The 26508-nt window shown below is 42.1% G+C and overlaps 1 protein-coding gene across 1 annotated transcript in view; it reads right to left on the bottom strand.

Annotated features, from left to right (window-relative positions):
- The window catches only part of cog6 (component of oligomeric golgi complex 6), a 124512-nt gene that overhangs the window by 25636 nt on the left and 72368 nt on the right, over nt 1-26508 (bottom strand). Inside the window, exons 8-12 of the mRNA XM_068033439.1 lie at nt 24537-24630; nt 11899-12027; nt 11726-11817; nt 6643-6707; nt 1577-1668 (exon numbers count right to left, since the gene is read on the bottom strand). Of these exons, the coding sequence (XP_067889540.1) occupies nt 1577-1668; nt 6643-6707; nt 11726-11817; nt 11899-12027; nt 24537-24630 (472 nt within the window). The remainder of the gene's footprint in view (nt 1-1576; nt 1669-6642; nt 6708-11725; nt 11818-11898; nt 12028-24536; nt 24631-26508) is intronic.

Below are 26508 nucleotides of genomic sequence, written 5' to 3' on the forward strand. Positions count from 1 at the left end.
AACCTTGAATATATTCAATGACCCAGCCTCCACTCCTTTCTGGGGTACAGAATTCCAAAGATTCATGACCCTCTGAGAAAAGAAATTCCTCCTTCTCTCCGTTAAATGGGAGACACCTTATTCTGAAACTACACCCTAAGTTCTAGATTTCCCCACAAGAGGAAACATCCTTTCAGCATCTACCTTGTCAAGCCCGCTTAGAATCTTACATGTTTCAATTAGATCACCTCTCATTCTTCTAAACTCCAATGAGTATAGGCCCACCCTGCTCAATCCTTCCTCAAAAGACAACCCCTTCACCCCAGGAATCAACCTCGTGAACCTTCTCTGAACTGCTTCCAATACAAGTATATCTAAACATAAATAAGGAGACCAAAACTGTACACAGTACTCTAGTTCTGTTCTCACTGACGCCATTAACAGTTGTGGCAAGACTTCTCTTTTATACTCCATCCCCCTTGCAGAAAGGTCAATATTCCATTTGCCTTCCTAATTACTTGCTGTGCATGCATGTTAACTTTTTGTGTTGCATGTACTAGGACACCCAGAAGCCTCTGTACCACAGCATTCTGCAGTTTCTCTCCATTTAAATATTTTGCTTTTCTATTCTTCCTACCAAAGTGGATAACCTCACATTTTCCCACAGTATTTTCCCAATTTTTGCCCACTCTCTTAGCCTAACTATATCCCTTTGTAGACTCTGTGTGTCCTCCTCACAACTTGCTTTCTTTCTTTCTATCGTCAGCAAATCTGGATACAGTAGTGTCCCTTCATCCAAATCATTAATATAGATTGTAAATAGTTGAGGGCCCAGCACAGATCCCTGTGGCATGCCACAAGTTACAGTTTTCCAATCTGTTAGCCAATTCTCTATCCATGCTGGTATATTACCCCCCACACTATGAGCTCTTATCTCAGTAACCTTTTATGTGGCACCTGATCAAATACCTCTTGGAAGTCCAAATAAACTACATCTACTGCTCCCCCAGGTGATCACCAGCTGGGATGGCATGAGGGACATTAAAATTGGCCTCTGTGTATGCTTGGATAGGAAATACAGGCTCAGGCTACCACTCCAGAACACTATTCACCAATCTCTATTGACAGTGGGTATGTTTATATTGGTGAGGACAAGGTCAGGTTCAGCTAGGATCAGACAGTCGAATCAGTTGCTGACACTCATCATCTAGATTTAGGGTTCAGCATCTTGAAGACGGAAATAGAGATGGTGGAAGAGAAAACTGATGGAGAAAAAAACCCTTGCCTAAGGTATCAGGACTGCCAACCAGCAATCCCAGTCGGAAGGGTGCATGCGCAGATGCCAAAGAAGGGAATGAGCACTGCAGACTAAACTGAGTCAGCATGTTTGGCAGAGGAGGGAAGAAAAGGAGAAAGAAACATTTTCTTTCTGCATAGTAAGTAGCAGAAAGTATTTGTGGAAGCAAAACATACCTTGACTATTGTACTTATTTTGCACTTTTGCAGTCAGTTTGACTGCTTTGTAAACCTGTTTTGAATCACAAACTCGCGCACCTAAGTTATCAAAAATATCAATGCATTAACAACTTTTGCTTACCTGATAGTGTGGTGATAAAATTTGAGAAGATTGGAGAGTTTGTACAACAGAACTGCACCTGGCTCTGCTACTATAACCTGTTCAATACGCACCTAAAACAGCACCAGATAAAACACATTGAATTAATATTATATTAGGTTTCTGCAACTAGCTTGATGAAACAGTCATTCTAACCAAGGGTGAATCCAGGATTGTGGAATGATCCCCATATATTGTTTGTAAATGGCATTTTCCCTTAAACGCGTAGGTATGAATAAACAAAACGTTAGAAGTATATGCAGGTCTCACAAAATTTGCCATCTTATATGTTACAATACAAAATAATGATAGCAGAACTGAAATGCTTATACTTAATTGAGCAGGCACATATTTATTTCAAAATATGAAACAAAATCCAGGAAATGCTGTTATAGTGTTAGAATATGCTGCTAAGAAACAAGCCGTGCTCATGAGAAGAAACTGTTGGAGACAATGCGACGTCTGCATTCCGATAGGTACAAGTAGGGCCAAGATAACACAGTTTCTCAGAAGTGGATTGGAGGAGGATCGAATATTCAACAGTGATGAAGGTGGTGAGAAATAGGAGAGAGAGAATCATGATTACAATTATTTGTAACTTTCACCAATGTGGTCTCAGTGCTATGGACAAAACTAATGCCAGTTTCGAGCACCTTTAATACAGAGTGGTGGGCAAGATAGAAACATAGACAATGACACATTCCAGGACTTCATAATGAATGAAGGTTGGAGATTGGATGAAAGCTTGAGTGTGTGCTTCTTGAAGAAAAGGAGTGGTAAAAGTGGCCATGAATAAGATAGGGCAGCACTGAATCATAGAGACAGATTGGTAATGTTGTTAAGCACGGCGCAAGAATTCAGTTATAATACAATTTAGATGCACTGCAACATACCTTATAGCTAAACTAAGAGAAAATACGATGGTATGATTTTGTTTTGCTTTCCAATTCAGCCATCTTTGTGGCCTCTGAATGTAAATTGATAAATTAGTGCTCATATACCCATCAGGATCAAGATCAGAATTAGGCTCTTACAGCGATCACAGAGAAGAGACTTTCAGCTAAAGGGCATTGGTCTAGTCTATTGTGTCACTTACTGCTCAGACTTTCAGTGTCATAGCTTCATTTGTTTTAAAGTTGTACCTCCTTGCCACTGAGGTAAGTGTTTTTTAGGAAAGAAGGACTATTAAGAAATTCACATTGCTGGCCCTGTCAAATTATCTTTACAACAAATCAGTAATCAAAAAGAAAATGCAAATCAATATCCATCTTCAACAACAGAGAAAAAGAGGAAATACTTAGCAGGTCTGGCAGCATCTGTAGAAAGAGATAAAGTTAATGTCTGTGACCTTTCATCAGAATTCTTCCTTTTTTCCCTGAGGTGCAAGGCCAAAGGGGCAAGTAAAGAAACAAAAGATGTGTCTAGAGGAGGTTTGAATGGCAGGATTCTGAATACCTGCTGCCCAGTCCTGAACTGGAACATTTCATTACCTTTGCTTCCAATTTCCACCCTTCTCTTGCCATCTCATGGTCTCGCTCTTTCTCTTCCATTCCCTTCCTTGATTTCTCTGTCTTCATTTCTGGGGCTAGGCTATCAACAAATATTCATTATAAACGTCCTGACTCACACAGCTACCTTGACTACACTTCCTCACACCCTGCTTCCTGTAAGGACTCTATTTTATTCTCCCAGTTTCTCCATCTTCATCACATCTGTTCTTACGTTGCAACCTTCTACATGAGCGCTTCTGAAATGCCTTCCTTTATCGTCAACTGAGGATGTCGCCCACCATGATTGTTAGGGCCCTCTACCGTCTGTTCCATTTCACACACTTTTGCTCTCATCCCTCCTTCTCCACCCTTCCAGAACCATAACAGTGTTCCCCTTGTCCTCACCTTCTACTGCACCAGCCTCGCTATTCAACTGATCATCCTCTGCCATTTCCACCACCTCCAGCGTGATGCCACCAAACACATCTTCCCCTCCCCTTTCAGCATTCCAAAGGGATTGTTCCCTCTGCAATACCCTGGTCCACTCCTCAGTCATCCCCAACAATCCTTCCCCATTCCACAGCACCTTTCTACGCAAGCAGAGGAGATGTAACACCTGCCCTTTTACCTCCTCCCTTCTCACTGTTCAAGGCCCCAAACACTCCTTCCAGCTGAAGCAGCAATTTACTTGTACTTCTTTCAGTTTAGTATATTGCTGCTCCTGATGAGGCCTCCTCTACATTGGAGAGATCAAACACAAACTGGGTGGCTACTTTGCGAAACACCTCTGTTCAGTCCACAAGCAAGACCCCGAACTTCCAGTCGCCTGTCATTTTAATTCTGCACTTTTCACCCTCTCTGACCTTTCTGTTCTTGGCCTCCTGCAGTGTTCCAATGGAGCTCCATGCAAGCTCGAGGAACAGCACCTCTGTCTAGATTTAGCACTTTACATCTTTCTGCACTCAACATTGAGTTCAACAATTTTAGATCCCAGTAACCTGGGCCCCAATTTTGTTTTCTTTTTCTTTGCTAGTATGCTTTTTTTCTTATTTCTCTTATTTCCTTTTATTGTTTTTGGACGGCAGCTATTCAGGATCCTGCCATTCACACCTCCTCTGGACACTTCCTTTGTTTCTTTACTTGTCCCATTACCACTCCCTTTGGCCTTGAACATGGCAAAAAAAAGCTTTCTGATTAAAGGTCATAGACCTGAAACATTAACTCTGTTTCTCTCTCTACATATGCTGTCAGACCTGCTGAGTATTTCGAGCATTGGCAGTATTTTGCTTTTCCTTTTTCAAGAAATTCAAATTAATTTAAGTGATCTAATTAAAACTCAACACATTTAATTTTAATTAATTAAAATATTTTGCATTTAAGAAGTTGCAGCTATGACGCACTGCAGTTTTGGGCAGCACCTTCTGACATTTATTGCCTTGCGAAAATATTCTGAGGGTTCTACTGATCAGGAAAAGTAAGATTTACCAGATGTGCAGTCAGCAGATGCAAAACAATACATTTAGACCATTGCGTTAAAAAGAGAGGAGAAAAAGCAACCTAAGGGAATACTACTATTTTTAGTACTGCCAACAACTTATAATTCTCAAAGGATTCCCAACACAATGTCTAAGTAAGACTCTTTATAGATGCTGAACAAGCCATAGAACTACCTCAAGATGCCTGTTTTGGCACTGCATTGGGATTCCCTTTGAGAATTGATAATGTCGGTTCTGCTGCATTGTAAACAAGTTCTAGTAATGTGGTTCCCCACATTGTTCTCCTTTTCTCTTTTTTGTGTTACATATAATTCCCTTCTTGAGAGACTGGGCAGATTACCTGCTTTCATTCCTTTACTATTAAGCTAAGAGGTACAGGAAAAAAGGCTAAATGAACTTGCCCTGATTTTCTATTTCTCTTCTTTTGCCTCCCCAGAAGGCCAACTGCAATCAGGAACTAGTTGCATGCAGAATCGTGTGGCAAACCTGTGTCGTTCGCTCCATAGCGTAGTATTATTTTGCACCAATATACTATACTGTCAAATTGCTGCATATAAATGAGTATTTTATGTTCCCATTAGTATAGGTTACTTAGTTTTCCAAAAAAAAATCTAACCTTTCTTGGGGAGGGAGATGAAAACCTACTCATTTCACTCAAATTCACCACTTGGCTGGCCAGTCATAAAATAGTACTGATTGTATCAGTACTTCATTGCTTCAATGTCGCAACTGAGAATAACGCAGACATGAGTGGTGGCAAAGGTCAGAAGGAAGTAAGCTAACCACTAAAAATATGAATCTGTTGCAAAGCTATTGCTGAAAAGGTGAATTAGCGACCTTTTCTTGTGATTAAAAACTTCAGTGGCTGTAAGAACTATTTAAATCCCACTGCTGTTCAGCAACAGTACTCACAATGCAACACAGAATTCACTGTTCTAAATGATGTATTTTTATGTATTGTTTTCCTTTAAATTTTCTTTACATATAAGCTACTGTGAATGTTTGGATCAGCCATACCTAGTCCATCATACTGTGTACAAACTATTCCTGAAACTAATTAGTTTTGCTCAATGATTAGCAGGTTAATATTTAAATCTGCAACTATTAAATTTTAGGCAATTTTTATTTAAAAACTTAACAAACTTTAACTGAAAGGTGCTTATCTTAACCAACATAAGCATAGTTTTTAAAAAATTGAGAATCAGTCCATTTGGAAAGCAAAACACATTCACAACAATTTAGCCCTTTGAGCATCCCTTTCTGGAAAAAGATTTTCCCCTTTCTCTATTGGTCTCCTGACACACCCACATTGGCCTAGGGCAGCCAAACAACTTGCTCCAAGACACCTTAACTTCAGCTCTACTTTGAGCTGGGACAATAAGCGATGCAGGATGACTGATCGTCCTCCTCACTTTGTGGGAAAGCACTTCACCTTTATCTCAGATAACACGACTAAAATGAGGAACTTGGAGCACAAACTTGTGTTCTGCTGCTCAGTATAACAGTGTGTGCTATAACAATACGTTTAGATATTTTCCCACTAACCCTCAATTTTTGCTTTCGCACTCAAGTTTATGGAAGAAAATACACTTAAAATAAATATAAGATTTGGATTAAAAACCTACAAGCCGATTTTTTTTTTTACTACTTAGTAGAGTATGATCTCACAACAGCACTGTACCTTATCCAAGTGCCAATTATTCACCTACGAGCCTTAGCACAGTATGCATATGCAGTAGCATCATAGTGAGCCAGATTCACAGACACGCGCACATATGCACACACGGCGCACATATGCACACACGGCGCACAAACACACACGCACACAAAAATAAATCTGGTCGATGTCTCTTCCTTAACCTAGGAACCCTGAGGCTAGCTGTACTGACCCCAGTCCTAACCATAGACTTAGGCTCAACACAAACATGTTCCTGACCTGTATGGCTCAGCTACTCACTGGAAAAACTCAAAGCCATCAAGAAGGACTAATAAAATCTTTGGTCTTCACTGCATTCTTAGCTCTAATGTATCAGATCAAATGTCTAATAAATTCAGTTGGTACCTTTAAAGGTCTGCAGACTCCTTCAGTGATGTGTCCTACCACCTGCTGAATACTACCTTCCACACCTGTAATAATAAACATCGTCTTACTTTAAAGGACAACTTAACCTAGCTGTAGCCTTTTATTATAACACACCTTTTCCGTGATCTGAGTAGAAACCGCATTTGTGGCAGGGAAACAGCTCACATCTCTGTAAGATGAAGCTCTGGAAAGAAGAGCTACTCTGCAGTTCCTCATAGGTTTGTAATAGTGATATCTAATTTAATCCAGTATTAGTACTGAAATCAGTGCAGCACTGGTCAATGTTTAACTGTAAAATCAGGTAGTACAATCTAGATGAGATGTATCCCAGGCTGCTATGTGAGGTAAGGGAGGAGATAGCAGGGGCTCTGACACAAATGTTCAAATCCTCTCTGGCCACAGGAGAAGTACCAGAGGATTGGAGGACAGCAAATGTGGTACCATTATTCAAGAAGGGTAGTAGGGATAAACTAGGTAATTACAGGCCGGTGAGTCTAATATCAGTGGTAGGGAAACTACTGGAAAAAATTCTGAGGGACAGGATTAATCTCCACTTGGAGAGGCAGGGATTAATCAGGGAATTTTTCGAGACGGTGACTAGATGTGTAGATGAGGGTAACGCAGTTAGTGTAGTCTACATGGACGTCAGTAAAGCTTTTGATAAGGTCCCGCATGGGAGATTGGTGAAGAAGGTAAGAGCCCATGGGATCCAGGGCAATTTGGCAAATTGGATCCAAAATCGGTTTAGTGGCAGGAGACAGAGGGTGATGGCCGAGGGTCGTTTTTGTGAGTGGAAGCCTGTGACCAGTGGTGTACCACAGCGTTCGGTGCTGGGACCCTTGCTGTTTGTAGTGTACATTAATGATTTAGACGTGAATATAGGAGGTACGATCAGTAAGTTCACAGATGATACAAAAATTGGTGGTGTTGTAAATAGTGAGGAGGAAGGCCTTAGATTACAGGACGATATAGATGGGCAGAGGAGTGGCAAATGGAATTTAATCCTGAGAAGTGCGAGGTGATGCATTTTGGGAGGACTAACAAGGCAAGGGAATATGCAATGGATGGTAGGACCCTAGGAAGTACAGAGGGTCAGAGGTGTACTTGTCCATAGATCACTGAAGGCAGCAGCACAGGTAGATAAGATGGTTAAGAAGGCATATGGGATACTTGCCTTTATTAGCCAAGGCATAGAATATGACAGCAGGGAGGTTATGATGGAGCTATATAAAATGCTAGTTAGGACACAGCTGGAGTACTGTGTACAGTTCTGGGCACCACACTATAGGAAGGGTGTGATTGCACTGGAGAGGGTGCAGAGGAGATTCACCAGGATGTTGCCTCAGCTGGAGCATTTCAGCTATGAAGAGAGACTGAAAAGGCTAAGGTTGTTTTCCTTACAGCAGAGAAGGTTGAGGAGGGACATGATTGAGGTATACAAAATTATGAGGGGCATAGATAGGCTAGGTAGGAAGAAACTTTTTCCCTTAGCGGACGGATCAATAACCAGGGAGCATAGATTTAAGGTAAGGGGCAGGAGGTTTAGAGGGGATTTGAGGAAAAAAAATTTCACTCAGAGGGTGGTTGGAATCCGGAGCGCACTGCCTGAAGAGGTGGTAGCGGCAGGAACCCCCACAACATTTAACTATTTAGATGAGCACTTGAAACACCATAACATACAAGGCTACGGGCCAAGTGCTGGAAAATGGGATTAGAATAGTTACATGCTTGATGGCTGGCACAGACACGATGGGCCAAAGGGCCTGTTTCTGTGCTGTATAACTCTATGACTCTAATCTACTAATAATTAAAATTGAGATATAGAGAATAATTGAAAAAGGAGATTGATAATGAGACCAATGGAAGTGAAGTGTTCGGATGATCTCAGTTTGTTGCAGCTATGGTTAAAACCAACAGAATTGCTTTGAGGTGCAGGAGGTACTTCTCCCATGTTACAGGTGTGCCATGCTGAGTTTGGAAATTTGACACATTTTAAAACTTATTCAGAAACACATGTCTAATTATAATCTTTTTGGGTAGCTATTGCAAAGTACCTTGAACAAAAAGTACCTATGACTTCAGCTTGACTTTTATTTTCCTTAAAGCAGATATGACCAAGCGTTCTGACTTCACAATTTACTAAGGTACTGCAGGCCACATAGAAAGTTTAAATCAATTTTTCATTTGCTAAAGACGATCTTGGTATTCTGATTTAGGATTCATCAAACAATGGAACAACCAGACTAAGATCAGCTCTTAACAAGTCTCCAGGCCACTGAAATTCAAACAAGACAGATGATTAAGAGACATCAGCACAAACAGAAGTTATTTGGGCATCACAGGCCAATTTGGTAAGGCTTAGCCACTCCTGTTTTAAAGAAAAAATATTTTCACACTTAGAATGACCAATGCATAGACTGCCATCTAGTGTAACGAATTTTGAGTCAGATGCAGCACTGAAGAGGAATTGGATGAAATCAATTCAGGAGAAGATAAAAGTTTGAACATGGTGTTGGAACGCACTAGTCAGAGTAAATCCAGAAAAAAGTCATTCAACTCACATTGGACCGAAAAAAGTCATTCAACTCACATTGGACAGTGTAAGCTGAATTACCTCACTCAATTCCTACATGGCTTATTGATCCATAAATTTAACTGAACTAGAATCTGTACTTTCTTGTTTGGTCAAAGATTCAGATCCATGCAATACTCTCTGAAATAAAGGACTGAATTTTACCAGGCCTCTGGGGAGGCAGGGAGGTGGGAGAGCTGGTAATATGGCAGGGGAAGGTGTCAGGAGGGGAACCCAAGGTCTTCCCGCCACCATAGTTTATTACCAGAGGCGGGAACTTCAGCAGCGTAGACAACCATGGGATGACCAATTGAGTCACTTAAGTGCCAATTAAAGGCCACCTCATGCCTCCAATGGCATTTTACTGGCGTCAGGACCATTTTCAGCACCATTCGTGACTCCTCACATACTGAAGCAGTCCGTATAGAAATGCAGCAAGCCCTTAACAATATCAAGGCTTGGGCTGATAAGTGGCAAGTAACATTCGCGCCACAGCTGTGCCAGGCAATGACCATCTCCAACAAGAGAGAATCTAACCACCTCCCCTTGACATTCAACAGCATTACCATCGCTGAATCCCCCACTACCAACATCCTAGGGGCTACCATTGACCAGATACTGAACTGGAGTAGCCATATAAATACCGTGGCTACAAGAGCAGGTCAGAGGCTAGGAATCCTGAGGCGAGTAACTCACCTCCTGACTCCCCAAAGCCTGTCCACCATCTACAAAGCACAAGTCAGGAGTGTGATGGAATACTCTCCACTTGCCTGGATGGGGGCAGCTCCAACAACACTCAAGAAGCTCGACACCATCCAGGACAAAAGCAGCCCGCTTGATTGGCACCCCATCTACAAACATTCACTCCCTCCACCACCAATGCACAGTGACAGCAGTGTGTACCATCTACAAGATGCACTGCAGCAATGCACCAAGGCTCTTCAGACAGCACCTTCCAAACCCGCGACCTCTACCAACTAGAAGGACAAGGGCAGCATATAGATGGGAACACCACCACCTGCAAGTTCCCCTCCAAGTCACACACCATCCTGACTTGGAACTATATCGCCGTTCCTTCACTGTCACTGGGTCAAAATCCTGGAACTCCCTTCCTAACAGCACTGTGGGTATACCTACCCCAAATGGAGTGCAGCAGTTCAAGAAGGCAGCTCACCACTACCTTCTCAAGGGCAATTAGGGATGGGCAATAAATGCTGGCCTGGCCAGCGTCGCCGACATCCCATGAATGAATAAACAAACAAGAGGGGCTTCCATTGTGTGGGGAGACCGCCAGGTAAAACCTGGCAACCTCCCAGCAGGTTCTGGAAGTGGAGGGGGGCCTCCTTAATGGCCACACCATAGTCCACTGAGGGGCCTCCCGGCAGCAATGGCCACCCTCATGGCTATGGTGCGCACTTGAACGTGAACCCCCTGCCTCCCACCTTGCAGACCCTCCTCTCCTCCCCCACCCCCGATTGCCAGAGCCTGTATAGCCTCAACTCTTTAAAGTGAATTTACCTTATCTTCGAGAACAACTCCTAGAGGCGCTTTCTTCCTCATCCTGCAGCCTCAGCAGCAGCTACTGCTAGTGGTGACTCTGCCGTGGCTGCCAAGCTATCGACCCTCTCATTGGGCCGAGAGCTCCAGATGGCGGGCCACAGTCCCCAGTGATGGCCTGTTAATTGGCCACCACCGGTAAAATGTCATCCCAGGGTCGACTCCCACTTTTGGTCCTGGCAGCAGAACATCTTCAATGGTTGATAAAATGCAGCCCACAAATACTCAGAATAAATGTAATTTCAAAAGGAATTTTAAAGCTTTTATCAATAATTGATCGAAAAATTCACAAGAATCAGTTTTTAACATTATATTCGGTGCCTGTAGTACTCTGATTCTACAATGATGGAAACTGTTACAGAACTTTAATTATTCACTCTTCCACACTCCTGGTGCTCTGACTGCATCTCATTCTATATTCTGATATAGCTTCACAAGTGTAGTTGGCAAGCATGGTACAGACACAGTCAGCAAGTATGCACTGTGGGAGTTAAACACACAGCTAGTCCCAGATACAACTTCATAAAATGATAAATCTATCATTTATTCTATTTTGAAAATCTATTTTCCTCCGTCTTCTATAGGTCTATTTTGCACCACATGCCATTTACCTGATAACAGGTGGCTGATGCGTTCCCTAGTGCCCTACAAACACTAACATTTTGGCAAGAAATGCTAAAAAAAATCCCCTCCAATTTTTCTTCATTTATTTTAATGGGAAAACTGCTGTTCTGCTGAGATTAATTTTATATTTTATTGAATATAACAAACATATCATTATAAAGAACAAATCTGATGCCGGTGTAAAATTCTGTTCAGCTTGCCATGGGAATTGGCCTTGAAGTGCCACTAAATTTTAGAGACCCCGATTATACAAAAGGTTTCTGTATAATCACAGGAGGAAGCAGCTCACTTAAAGGATTAAACAATTACCTTGCATAGTTACGAGCTTCAGCAAAGCTTCAAGATGTTCTTTCTCTGAAGCAGCTGCCTGGTGTAACCATGCCAACATATCCCCAACATACCTGAAAGCACAAGATTTACTCAAATTAGATTTAAGTTAACACTAATACTACAAATAAAATGTTGAGTATCCAATGGCATACCTTAAAGGATCATGTGAATGCATTTCAATTGGCCGAGGAGTTCCACCTGGCCCACCTCTGGTGAGAGCATCTATAAAACCACGAACCACTGCACTCCTCCTGGCTGTGCCAAACTCATCAAGGATGTAGCTAGGGCAATAAATACATTTGAAATGTGGGAAGGGAATATAAAGACAGTAGAAAGGAGAAATAAATTTGTATAGCAAGTACTCATTGCTAAACAGGCAACTTATTTTCTGAAAAATTAGCTTTTTAAATTAATCCATTTAGAGGGCTTCTCTGTTGAGCCACACATTGTTCCATTTAATCTATGGAGCAAATGTGCAAAAACCTGGATTGGGGGGAGGCCATTAAAGGAAAAGCCTGCTTCCTAACACTGATGTCTATCCAACTGACCTGTTTAAATATATAACTTTCTGCCCTCAATCTCTGACAAATGATAAAATATTTTAAATGGTAGCTTGCATTCAGACTGTAAAAACAAATCAATTACATGAACAGTAATGGTCAGAAGCAAATAGTCACTGAGCAGGTCTGCCTAGGATTGTACAAACTCACATCACTGTCCAGAAAGGATAATTGGAATATGCAGAAGAGTTTCTTTTCTCCACCATAGATTTAGATTAGAGATACAGCACTGAAACAGGCCCTTCGGCCCACCGAGTCTGTGCCGAACATCAACCACCCATTTATACTAATCCTACACTAATCCCATATTCCTACCAAACATCCCCACCTGTCCCTATATTTCCCTACCACCTACCTATACTAGTGACAATTTATAATGGCCAATTTACCTATCAACCTGCAAGTCTTTTGGCTTGTGGGAGGAAACCGGAGCACCCGGAGAAAACCCACGCAGACACAGGGAGAACTTGCAAATTTATATAAAGACTGTGAATAACCGTTTATCAGAAAATATATATGTTAAAATAAAGGCACTTCTGCTGCATTAGACTAGGTTCCTCACTGGAGTTCCTCATAAAGGCTCTCACTTGCTGATTTTAAGCAGCTATAGGGTCTGACTTCACACCAACCGTGTCCCCAGCCCCACCAATGAATTCTCAATTTCAACCAAGCCATTAAAGGGTGGCGCCAAGCTGTGGCAAGATGCATTTTTAATGGCAGAGATGGAAACCTGGCAAGTCAGTCAACCCCTGCCACTTTCATCTACCACTTAGTGGCTTCCTCCTGGGATAAGGTATCTACACAACCTCTTGTTTGGTGAGTTGTACACAAAAGACAAAGATAAGAATTTATTTTTAAAAGTGGGGAAATATCTCAAATGAGCAACTTGAGAAAGTAGGAAAGAAGTTTGAAAACTATTTACTCAAAGGAAAAAAACAAAATAAGACTGAAATATGTACATTTTTTTTGTCGAGTATCAATATTTAATTTTAACTCTACATTCATATTAAATACTGGCAGTTAAGGCCAAAATAAGTTGTCATTTACATGGATACTATGGTTCCACTAACAACAAAATAAAAAAACCAAGACCTACAGACTGTGGTGAACAGCTGCCTTTGTGCAAGTTTTCTGCTGCAAGTGAAATTATTATTGTTATATAGTTCACAAGCAAAATCTAAAAACCACCAATAATAAAAACAAAAAATGCTGGAAATACTCAGCAGGTCTGGCAGCATCTGTGGAGAAAGAAGTAGAGTTAACGTTTCAGGTCAGTCACCCTTCCTTTTTGCCTCTGCAAGGTAGAGGTCGGTACACCAGACAACAACAGGTTATCTCCAGGTTTGATGACAATGTCGGGGTTAGACCCGAGTGAACGGAGTGCAGCAAGTTCAGAGGGAGACAGGTTAGAGTGAGTGAGGGGGGCAGAGAAATTGAGACAGCTGATGTCTCACCAACAGTTTTGAATGATAAGATTAAGAGTGGGTAATCGGCCAGATGGAGGGGTCCAGGTGGAGGGAGAATAGGTCTGCTGGTCGGGGGGAGGACTCCTGGTCAAAGAAGTGAGCACGGAGGTGAAGGCGACGGAAGAAGAGCTCAACATCATGCCGAGCGCGAAATTCATTGAGGTAGGGGCGTAAGAGGATAAAATCGAGTCCTTTGCTGAGTACCGAATATTCAGCATCAGAGAGGGGAAGGTCAGAGGGTATAGTGAATACACGGCAAGGGGTCAGAGGGAAGTGAAGGGGAAGAAGGATCTGGAGGGGCATTAATCCCCACCAGCTGCTGGAGTTTGCATTCCTTAACACCTGAAAGGAAGAAAAAAAGTTTTTTGTTAATGCGTCGGATAAGACGAAAGATGAAATGGAACTGCGGTGTAGAACAGCTTTGAGCTAAGGTGAGGTGGTGCTTCTGGAGAGAGAGGTCCAGTGTGTACATGTGGCGGCCCATGGCACTGAGTGTGGATCTCAGGATGCGGCGAGAAAGCAGTCCGAGGAACGTTGTATTTCTCGGAGGGTCACTGACCTGCTTCTCTCTCCAGATGCTGCCAAACCTATTTCAGATTTCTAGCATCTGCAGTACTTTGCTTTTATTATACTAAAAACCACCAAATTGATTACAAATATGGTTAGAGAATTATTGTAAATTCCACGCAATCCAATGCTTCCAGTTCTCTTGTACAAAATTATTTTTTCCAACAGACCTTTACAATCATTGCTGTAAATTTAACTTCATCAATACAGTGACATTTATTTGACAGTGAAAATTTCACGATTTACATCAATGCATTCATTATGGTGGTTTTTGGTCACAATCAACTGAATCAGCTTTTCTTCTAATAGTCTTTGATGACTACTGCAGAAGAACAAGTTAAAATCAAAAATGTTTAAAACTTTGCTAGCAAAATTGAAACCCATGGGATTAAATGGGCAATGGCAGCACAGAAACAAAATTGGCTAAGGGACAGAAAGCAGAGTAGTGGTGAATGGTTGTTTTTCAGACTGATGAAGTATACAGTCGTGTTACCCAGTTGTCAGTATTGGGACCACTACTCTTTTTGATATATATGAATGTCCTGGACTTGGCATAGTTTCAAAGTTTGCAGATGACAGGAAACTCAGAAATGTAGCTAACAATAAGGAGGACACAGACTGGTGAAATGGGCAGACACATAGAAACATAGAAACATAGAAAATAGGAGCAGGAGTAGGCCATTTGGCCCTTCGAGCCTGCTCCACCATTCACTATGATCATGGCTGATCATCCAACTCAGTAGCCTGTTCCTGCTTTCCCCCCATATCCTTTGATCCCTTTCACCCCAAGAGCTTTACCTAACCCCTTCTTGAAAACATTCAATGTTTTGGCCTCAACTGCTTTCTGTGGTAGCGAATTCCACAGGCTCACCACTCTCTGGGTGAAGTAATTTCTCCTCATCTCAGTCCTGAAAGGTTTACCCCATATACTTAGACTATGACGCCTGGTTTTGGACTCCCCCATCATCGGAAACATCCTTCCTGCATTTACCCTGTCAAGTCCTGTTAGAATTTTATAAGTTTCTATGAGATCCCCCCTCACTCTTCTGAACTCCAGCGAATATAATCCTAACCGACTCAATCTCTCCTCATACGTCAGTCCTGCCATCCTAGGAATCAGTCTGATAAACCTTCGCTGCACTCCTTCTATAGCAAGAATATCCTTCCTCAGATAAGGAGACCAAAACTGCACACAATATTCCAGGTGTGGCCTCACCAACGCCCTGTATAATTGCAGCAAGACATCCCTGCTCCTGTACTCGAATCCTTTCGCTATGAAGACCAACATACCATTTGCCTTTTTTACCGCCTATTGCACCTGCATGCTTACCTTCAGCGACTTATGTATGAGAACACCCAGGTCTCGTTGCATATTCCCCTCTCTCAGTTTATAGCCATTCAGAAATAATCTGCCTTCCTGTTTTTGCTACCAAAGTGGATAACCTCACATTTATCCACATTATACTGCATCTGCCATACATTTGCCCACTCACTCAACTTGTCAAAATCACTCTGAAGCCTCTCTGCATCCTCCTCACAACTCACCCTCCCACCCAGTTTTATGGCATCTGCAAATATGGAGATATTACATTTAGTCCCCTCATCTAAATCATTAATATATATTGTGAATAGCTGGGGTCCTAGCACCGATCCCTGCGGTACCCCACTAGTCACTGCCTGCCATTCGGAAAAAGACCCGTTTATTCCTACTCTTTGTTTCCTGTCTGCCAACCAATTTTCTATTCGTCGCAATACACTACCCCCAAACCCATGCACTTTAATTTTACACGCTAATCTCTTATGTGGGATTTTGTCAAAAGCCTTCTGAAAGTCCAAATAAACCACATCCACTGGCTGTTCCTCATCAACTCTACTAGTTCTGCAGGGATCAGTGCTGGGACCTTTGCTGTTTGTAGTCTATATAAATGATTTGGAGGAAAATGTAGCTGGTCTGATTAGTAAGTTTGCGGACGACACAAAGGTTGGTGGAGTTGCGGATAGTGATGAGGATTGTCAGAGGATACAGCAGGATATAGATCGGTTGGAGACTTGGGCGGAGAAATGGCAGATGGAGTTTAATCCGGACAAATGTGAGGTAATGCATTTTGGAAGGTCTAATGCAGGTGGGAGGTATACAGTAAATGGCAGAACCCTTCAGGGTATTGACAGGCAGAGAGATCTGGGCGTACAGGTCCACAGGTCACTGAAAGTGGCAACGCAGGTGGATAAGGTAGTCAAGAAAGCATACGGCATGCTTGCCTTCATCGGTCGGGGCATAGAGTATAAAAATTGGCAAGTCATGCTGCAGCTGTACAGAACCTTAGTTCGGCCACACTTAGAATATTGCGTGCAATTCTGGTTGCCGCACTATCAGAAGGACGTGGGGGCTTTGGAGAGGGTACAGAGGAGGTTTACCAGGAGGTTGCCTGGTCTGGAGGGCATTAGCTATGAGGAGAGGTTGGAAAAACTTGGATTGTTTTCACTGGAACGACGGAGGTGGAGGGGCGACATGATAGAGGTTTACAAAGTTATGAGCGGCATGGACAGAGTGGATAGTCAGAAGCTTTTTCCCAGGGCGGAAGAGTCAGTTACTAGGGGACATAGGTTTAAGGTGCGAGGGGCAAAGTTTAGAGGGGATGTGCGAGGCAAGTTTTTTACACAGAGGGTGGTGAGTGCCTGGAACTTGCTGCCGGGGAGGTGGTGGAAGCAGATACGATAGCGACGTTTAAGAGACATCTTGACAAATATATGAATAGGAAGGGAATAGAGGGATATGGGCCCCAGAAGTGCAGAAGGTGTTAGTTTAGGCAGGCATCAAGATCGGCGCAGGCTTGGAGGGCCGAATGGCCTGTTCCTGTGCTGTTCTTTGTTCTAGTTACATCCTTGAAGAAGTCTAGTAGATTTGTCAAACATGATTTCCCTTTCGTAAATCCATGCTGACTCTGTCCGATTCCACCACTGTTCTCCAAGTGCTCTGCTATAATATCTTTGATAATGGACTCTAGAATTTTCCCCACTACTGATGTCAGGCTGACTGGTCTATAGTTCACTGTTTTCTCTCTACCTCCCTTTTTAAATAGTGGGGTTACATTAGCTACCCTCCAATCTGTAGGAACTGTTCCAGAGTCTTTAGGATCTTAGAAGATGACCACCAATGCATCCAATATTTCTAGGGCCACTGCCTTAAGTACTCTGGGATGTAGATTACCAGGCCATAGGGATTTATCGGCCTTCAATCCCATCAATTTCCCCAACCCCATTTCTCTACTAATACTGATTTCCTTCAGTTCCTCTCTCTCACTAAAGCCTGTGTTCCCCAACATTTCTGGTATGATATTTGTGTCCTCCTTTGTGAAGACAGAACCAAAGTATGCATTTAGTTGGTCAGCCATTTCTTTGTTCCCCATAATAAATTCCCCTGTTTCTGACTGTAAGGGACCTACATTTGTCTTCACCAATCTTTTTCTCTTCACATACCTACAGAAACTTTTACAGTCAGTTTTTATGTCCCCCCCACCATCCCCCCAAGCTTACTCTCATACTCTATTTTCCCCTTCTTAATCAATCCCTTGGTCCTCCTTTGCTGAATTCTAAACTGCTCCCAATCCTCAGGTCTGTTGTTTTTTCTGGCAAATTTGTATGCCTCTTCCTTGGATTAAATGCTTTCTCTAATTTCCCTTATAAGCCAGGTTTGGCTACCTTTCCCATTTTACTTTTGCGCCTGACAGGAATAAACAATTGTTGCAGTTCATCCATGCACTCTTTGAATGTTTGCCATTGCCTATCCACCATCATCCCTTTAAGTAACGTTTCCCAATCCATCATAGCCAACTCGTGCCTCATACCTTCATAGTTTCCTTTATTAAGATTCAGGACCCTAGTCTCAGAATCAACTATGTCACTCCCCATCTTATTGAAGAATTCTATCATATTATGGTCGCTCATCCCCAAGAGGTCTCGCACAACTAGATTGTCAATTATTCCTCTCTCATTACAAAAATATCCAGTCTCAGATGGCCAGTTCTCTAGTTGGTTCCTCAATGTATTGGTCCAGAAAACCACCCCGTATACACTCCATGAATTCCTCCTCTACAGTATTGTAACTAATTTGATTTGCCCAATCAATATGCAGATTAAAATCACCCATAATTACAGATGTTCCTTTATCGCATGCGTCTCTAATTTCCTGTTTAATGCCTTTCCCAACATCACCACTGCAGTTTGGGGGTCTGTAAACAACCGCGGCGGCACAGTGGTTAGCACCGCAGCCTCACAGCTCCAGCGACCCGGGTTCAGTTCTGGGTACTGCCTGTGCGGAGTTTGCAAGTTCTCCCTGTGACTGCGTGGGTTTCCTCTGGGTACTCTGGTTTTCTCCCACATGCCAAAGACTTGCGGGTTGATAGGTAAATTGGCCATTGTAAAAAAAAAAATTGCCCTTAGTGTAGGTAGGTGGTAGGAGAATTGAGGGAAGGTGGGGATGTGAGAGGGAAAATGGGATTAATGTAGGATTAGTATAAGTGAGCGGTTGATGGTCGACGTGGACTCGGTGGGCCGAAGGGCCTGTTCCGGTGCTGTATCTCTCAATGACTCTATGACAACCCTCACTAACGTTTTTCGCCCCTTAGTGTTTCTCAGCTCTACCCATACAGATTCCACATTGTCAGAGCTAATATCCTTCCTCACTATTGCGTTAATTTCCTCTTTAACCAATGCAACTCTACCGCCTTTTACTTTTTGTCTGTCCTTCCTAAATACTGAATACCCCTGGATGTTCATTTCCCATCCCTAGTCACCCTGCAGCCATGTCTCCGTAATTTTGACTATATCGTACCCACTTGCATCTATTTGCGCGATTAATTCATCCACTTTATTGCGAATGCAGTATGACCAATGGCAGATGAAATTCAAAGCAGAGAAGTGTGAAGTGATGCATTTTGCAGAATAAGGAGTAGCAATATAAACTAAACGGTACAATCTTAAAGGAACAGAGACACCTGAGGTTGTACATACACAAATCTTTAAAGGTGGTTGGACAACTTAGTAAGGCTGACAAAAAATCATATGTGATCCATGGCTTTATAAATAAAGGGATAGAGTACAAAAGCAAAGAACATCTGCTAAAAGCTGGAGTACTGTGCTCAATTCAGGGCACCACACTTTAGGAAGGATGTCAAGGGCTTGGAGAAGGTGCAGAGGAGAATTACTGGAATGGTACAAGGGATGAGGAACTTCAGTTATATGTAGAGACTAGATAAGCTGGGATTATTCTCCCTAATGCAGAGGAGGGTAAGGGGAGATTTAACAGCGGCATTCAAAATTATGGAGGGTTTTGATAAGACTACATAGGGAGAAACTGTTTCCACTGGCAGGAGGGTTGGTAATCAGAGGACAAAGATTTAAGGTAATTGACCAAAGAACCAGAAGAAAGACAAGGAGATGTTTTTTAATGCAATGAAATGTTATGATCCAAAATGAACTGCATAAAAGGGTGGTGGAAGTAGATTCAATAATAACTTTCTAAAGGGAATTGGACAAATACTTCAAAAGGAGATATTCACAGGGGCTTTGGGAAAGAGAAGGTGGGTGGACTAATTGGATAGCTTTTTCAAAGAGCCGGCACATTCATGATGAACCAAATGGCCTCTTTCTGTATAGTACGATTCTCTGATAAGTGGATTAAGGCTTTCAGATGTTAAGTACAGAACAGATATAAAGACACTCACTATAATATATTTCTATGATTATGGTGTGTATGACACTTGCAAGTAATTCCAGAGTCAAAATCAATATTGTACTTCACAAAGAAGTTCTGTGCATGCTTATTTGGGGAGGGGACAAGTGAAGGTTTCAAAATTCCTTTTAATAATCAACCCCCATCAAAATAAAGTGCACAGCACTGCTAATCACCAGATAAGGTCACTAAGCTAATGTTGCATTGCAACTAAGGTATAGTCAATAGTATTACTGCTGCTACCCAAACAAGGAGTGACTATGATGATCACATTCAGTCAAAGGAAATCTATATTCTGTTCATTTAAGCTACAGTATACTCATGTCCTTACTGCCCTACCTAGAAGTGCACTGTTACAGTGAATGCTGTCAGGTATAAAGTTTCAACTAAGTACTTCTCTATCCTGCATAATGCACATGATTTCTATCAATGCATATTAATCTAAGTCTTGTTGCAAACTCCTTCAAAAGCTATCTCAGACATGCTCTTTATTAGAAACAAACAAATAGACTATTGATTTCCCTACAAGAATAACTGGCTAATTCTTATAAAAATTACCTGTAACCAGGTTGAGATTTGGGGTGGCATTTTATGCTCTCCCCCGCAGCGGGATTGGAGGCGGGGAGAGCATAAAATCAAGTGGGATGGTGGTGATGGGGGGGCAGGGTTCCCAACACCATCCTGTCTCCATTGAAATTTAGTCCAGCTCGGGAAGGCTTGTGAGCGGCCATCCTGCCCCGCCGCCAATTGAGGCCCTTAACTGGGCAACTAACCCTAATAAAGGGCTTCCTCCCGCCGCAGCTGCAATTACCCGTGCGGTGGGTGGCCCTGTTGCCACACAGGGAGCACAGTACAAGAAACCATGTGGGCTGCTTCCCGGCTCCAGGGGTGCAGGGAGGGGGGTGGTCAGTGCCTGAACGAGGGACCCGACATCAGGGGGGGGTCCACTGAGGACCAGCATCCTGCCCTTGCTGCCAATCCCCCTCCCCCTCCTCCTCAATGACCGCCACACCGCAAGACCCTTCCCACCCTGACCTACCTAGGCCTGGGTCCAGCAATGATCCTTGGCATCCAGGGACAGTCATCTCCAGCAGCAGCCACCGCCTCTGCAGTGGCACTGCAGCTGCCGGCCTATAATTGTCCCAGCAGCTCTCCAAGGATGGGACTTCCAGTGAAGCTGTCCTAAATTCTATGGAAGGCCTGCCACTTTTCACTTATGTGCTTGACTGGCACTAAATCTGGCAAGCCTTCTGGAAAGGAGGCAATACGGGATCTCGGTGTCGGTTTCCCCTGACGTTGAGACCCTGCCATCAGCACAAAATTCCCGCTTTGGTCATTTAAACTAGTTTAGTTACTCGGTTTATTCAGTACACGGGCATCAAGACACTAAGCAAAGTAGCAGATTTAGGCCAGTACACTTTTTTGCTTCGTATGTGATACTCAGTTAATTAACTCGAATCATTCCCAGTGCTACTACTATCTGTACTACATCTAATCTAATGATATATATTTTGCCAAAATCAGCACCCAGTGTGGAGGTGTATGGAAGCATGAATCTCAGAATTGGCTTCACAGTGTTATAGCTCTGGCTCTAATCCATATTCCATGCTAAGGACCTCACCTCACAAAATTATCCCTATTTCCAAAGGTTTGCTCCAGATATGGCTTAAGCTAAAAATTACAAATGAGGCTTATTAGAAGTAACCAATAAACAGTGGCAGAAAGTCAACACTGCAAATTTTACTTGATTACAGAATGTTTAACTATACTCCCTTAGGTACAAAAGTAATCGAAGATGTGACAATTCACAAGTTCGATTGATAATGCTAAATCTGGACCAACTTCCATAACACATAATTTACACGTACGGTTTCTTCCATTCACCATGGAGTCTGTACATGGCCACTCCACATGAAATGCAGAACCAATTCCCAGGAAGAAGATTTGCAGCTGGCTGCCCAAAATAAACTCTTCACCTGCTTTAAAGCTTAAACTGGGAAACAATAATCAAAAGACTGGACAAAGTTTTCAAAATAGTGATGGGGCCTGAATTTCAGCAAGATGTTAAGGTTCAAATGATCTTCCCCGATTCTATTCTACCTAAGTCTTATGACAATAGGAGGTCAGTCATTTTACAAATCGTAAGTCTTCCATATTTTTACAGTTTTTGCACAAGTACATTTTAGAAATGGTTCCAAGCATCTTTAAATTAAAAAGTCAATCCTGTAATGTGGGAGTCACATGTAGGTCAGACTGGGTAGAATGGTAGGTTCCCTTCCCTGAATTAGCAAACTAATTGAGTTTTTACAACAATCTGGCAGCTTTCATGATTTTCTTCTTCTTGATCACTGCCATACATTCTCATGTTTATTGAATTAAATTTCACAACTTTCTATGGTGATATTTCAACTTGCAGCCTCTGGGGTGCTAATCCAGTAGCATAACCACTACACTACCTCACCAGTGCACATTGTATGAGCCCTAACATAGTATTGTCAGCTTATTTTACCCTGGAGGACATCATCACCGAGACCAACCTTGTCTATGCATGTGCGATATCCAATGGGTCCTTTGTTTCCATCATTCCTTAGGTAAAAGGAACTGAGGCCAATTGTACCTCCCTTTCATGGCCCTACTGAAGTCAGTACAAGGGTGTGAATCTCAAAGTCCTTCAGCAATTAATTCTGACCCCTGCCAAATGAGTATAAAAGCAGGTAAACAAAGAGGATATTTGTAAAAATATTAAAAACAGATGACACTCCAATACTCCAATCTGTGGGACAAACTTGGTGGACCAGACAGTCTTTTCCTGTCTTTCGTTGTTCACATGTTCGCACTCCACAGGGGCTGCCATTTTCTATGACGGTTAGTTGGGATAAATGTGGTTGTATGCTCCTGGCCACCTGAACCTAGATCCCAATTCACAATCAGGGCATAGTGCACAGTCAGAAAGAATAAATGCAACTTCGGTTTCCTCCCACAAGCCAAAAGACTTGCAGGTTGATAGGTAAATTGGCCATTATAAATTGTCACTAGTATAGGTAGGTGGTAGGGAAATATAGGGACAGGTGGGGATGTTTGGTAGGAATATGGGATTAGTGTAGGATTAGTATAGATGGGTGGTTGATGTTCGGCACAGACTCGGTGGGCCGAAGGGCCTGTTTCAGTGCTGTATCTCTAATCTAATCTAATCTAATCTAACCTCATTACATGTGACCTTTAGGTTACATTAATGAAGATGAGACTACAGGTTGAAGTAGTTGAACTAAATGCCCTCGGCAAAGATGAAAACAAAACTGAATTTCCTTTTTGAAAGATTAGCTACAATATACGGCTTAAGACTTTTTTTTTTAAACAAAGTATATTTTTCCAGCTACATCTTATACCTGCATGCAAGGAAATAACATTTATAATTTGTATTTTACTTAGGAATTGATTGTTCTAATAGTTCACTTCAAAATGTAATTTCTCTCTTCTCTACCTCTCCCAAAACAGAGACACTACCTAGACTAATATGAACCTTCAGAGACTGTGAAATGGATTTGACATAAATTAACACTTTTATCATTGCAAAGGTCAGCAATTTTAGATTAGATTAGAGATACAGCACTGAAACAGGCCCTTCGGCCCACCGAGTCTGTGCCGAACATCAACCACCCATTTATACTAATCCTACACTAATCCCATATTCCTACCAAACATCCCCACCTGTCCCTATATTTCCCTACCACCTACCTATACTAGTGACAATTTATAATGGCCAATTTACCTATCAACCTGCAAGTCTTTTGGCTTGTGGGAGGAAACCGGAGCACCCGGAGAAAACCCACGCAGACACAGGGAGAACTTGCAAACTCCACACAGGCAGTACCCGGAATCGAACCCGGGTCGCTGGAGCTGTGAGGCTGCGGTGCTAACCACTGCGCCACTGTGCAAAGGACACAGACAGACACACATGCTCCAGCTTCAAACTCAAAAAAGGCACTTTCATCTTCCTTAAACATAACCTTTGCTTTGAATATAAAACCGTCTTTATACATGAATGCTCAAGGCTAGAGAATCAACCTGTATTTCTCGAGTACATAATTTTTGATTCACAAATCCATATTTTGAAAATGCTCAAGGAATCCTCCACAACTGAAATTTTGGATATGCACAAGAAACAGTAGATTTGATGGAAAAAAGAGAGGGTGAGAAAGAGAAGGATTGAGGGGAAGGAGTAATAGATAAACCATCTAAGCTCATGCTTAGACATTGGATCAAAAGCTAAGACATTATTAAACTGTACGGCTCAGAACGAGGTGCAAGTCTTACAGTACATTTACCACTGAAGGAGCAAAAAATATATTCAGTTTAAAGAAAAAAATTCAGGCAGTAATAGGATATTTGTTGTATGTTTCAAAAACCTTAGTTAAGAATAAAATTGTGATTTTAGACTAGGGTTAATTACAAAAAGCAGTACTAACTTGTAGAGCACAAGCCTGTCTTGCAGAGCCTCCATAGCTCGAGTCTGTGCTGGAGAAATATCACAAGATTCCTGAGTCAGGGTTCTGCATTCAACTGCAAAGAATAAAAAAAATCAAAATCTTTTCATAGTATTCTTCTTCTTTGGCCTCCTTGTCTCGAGAGACAATGGGTAAGCGCCTGGAGGTGGTCATAGTGTTTATAGCACAGAAACAGGACATTCAGCCTAACAGGTCCATGCCAGTATTTATGCTCCCCACTAGCCTCCGCCCACCCTTCTTCCTCTAACTCCATCAACATATCCTTCTATACCTTTCTCCTTCATGTGTTTATCTAGCTTCCTCTTAAATGTATCTTAGTTATTTGAGTCAACTACTCCTTGCAGTAGTGAGTTCTACATTCTAACCACTCCCTAGGTAAATAAGTTTCTCCTGAATGTCCAACTGGATTTATCAATGACTATCTTATATATATAGCCCCTAATTCTAGTCTCCACCACAAGTTGGAGCTGCCCCAGCTGAGATCAGTTAACTCAGCACAGACAAGGGATGAAACCTAGGAGTTTCCTGGTTTATACTGCCCAGTTTCAGTATACTCCCCACTGGGGAGTTCGATACAAACTTGTTGAAAAAATACAGAATGTCATGACACAGCTTCTCCAGCTATTTTTGTCCTAGAATTAACTTGAAACTCTGGCTTTATCCTTTCGAATGGTATCTGATCACAAGATGTGGCAGACAGGCTGGCCACATCTCTCTGATGCTGAAGCAAGTAGAATTTGGGATGCAGATGATGATTTTCATTCACTCACTGATGTGCATTCCTTTGTACTCTACTCTGATTCTAGGCTCCTCTGCAACCTAACTTATTATGGGAAGACAGAGGCTTTGTAGAACATTGAAATTACTCTTGATGAGTGAGGCTAATCATTCTTGAGAATTCCTGCTCTTACATCAGCATGCCCAGCCATCTTTGTCATTTCCTTGCTTCAACACTAATTGCATGTAATTATCAAGCCAAGAACTCGACTGACTAAATGGAGAAAGTGTGCATCTTTAGGAGTCAAGGTGAGTGGATAATAGTCTACCTTCAGCAGTGTTATTGCCTTCATTTTCTGAGTACTAGATGCAGCACTTGTACATTCATTATCCAACTGGTGATGTCAAAGAGATTAATTTACATAGGGATGCTTTTCAGAAGCCCAAAACTGCCAACAACATTGTACTCCATGCATTCAACAGCATAAGAATAATCCTCATTTCAACGGGAACCAAGAATTCTAATTAAATTCAGAAGTCAGCTGCTCTACTAGGGGCTCAATAGTATCTTTTGTGCTACTAAGCCATGCAGATGAAAAAAAATCCAGCTTTGAGCTTTGCACCTGTACTGAATTAGCTAATCTCAACTGGGGTGACAGCAGGGTTCTATGGCTGTGTGCAGGGAATAAAACCAGCAGGGTTCTAGTTCCTGATCACTACCCAGAAACCCTACCTTTGTACATAATTGAGGATGACAGAATCAGGCAGACTTGTAACATGCCACCATTCACTGATTTGACTATGACGAGAAGAATGGCTACTTCCGTGATGTATTTGGAGTGCTGTTGTCACCCACAAAACCATAACCTAAGCAGCAGTTACCATTTTCAGGAAAGGAGGGGAAAAGTCAGAGCGCACCTAAGGCCCATCAAGATTCAAATCCCGACTGATAACATACGTTGTAGAATTTCTGTTCTATGAATTGACCTCAACAAAGTAATCAAAGTAATGTTTTATGGTGGGACTACTATGGGAGCTCTATAAAGTTGACTTTACGAAAAGTGTAAATGTGGCATCTAGCCTCAGGCAAACTCACATGTTTGTGAGTTTGTGTTCACAGGTTATAGTCATTGAGAGTCACCAAGGTAAATGACGCAGCTCCATTCAAGGGAATTTGATCGCTGAGCTCAGATTTGATTTTACAGCAGAAACTTGC

Source organism: Heterodontus francisci, chromosome 6 (assembly GCF_036365525.1).
Source record: "Heterodontus francisci isolate sHetFra1 chromosome 6, sHetFra1.hap1, whole genome shotgun sequence".
In the NCBI taxonomy this organism is placed as follows: Eukaryota; Metazoa; Chordata; class Chondrichthyes; order Heterodontiformes; family Heterodontidae; genus Heterodontus; species Heterodontus francisci.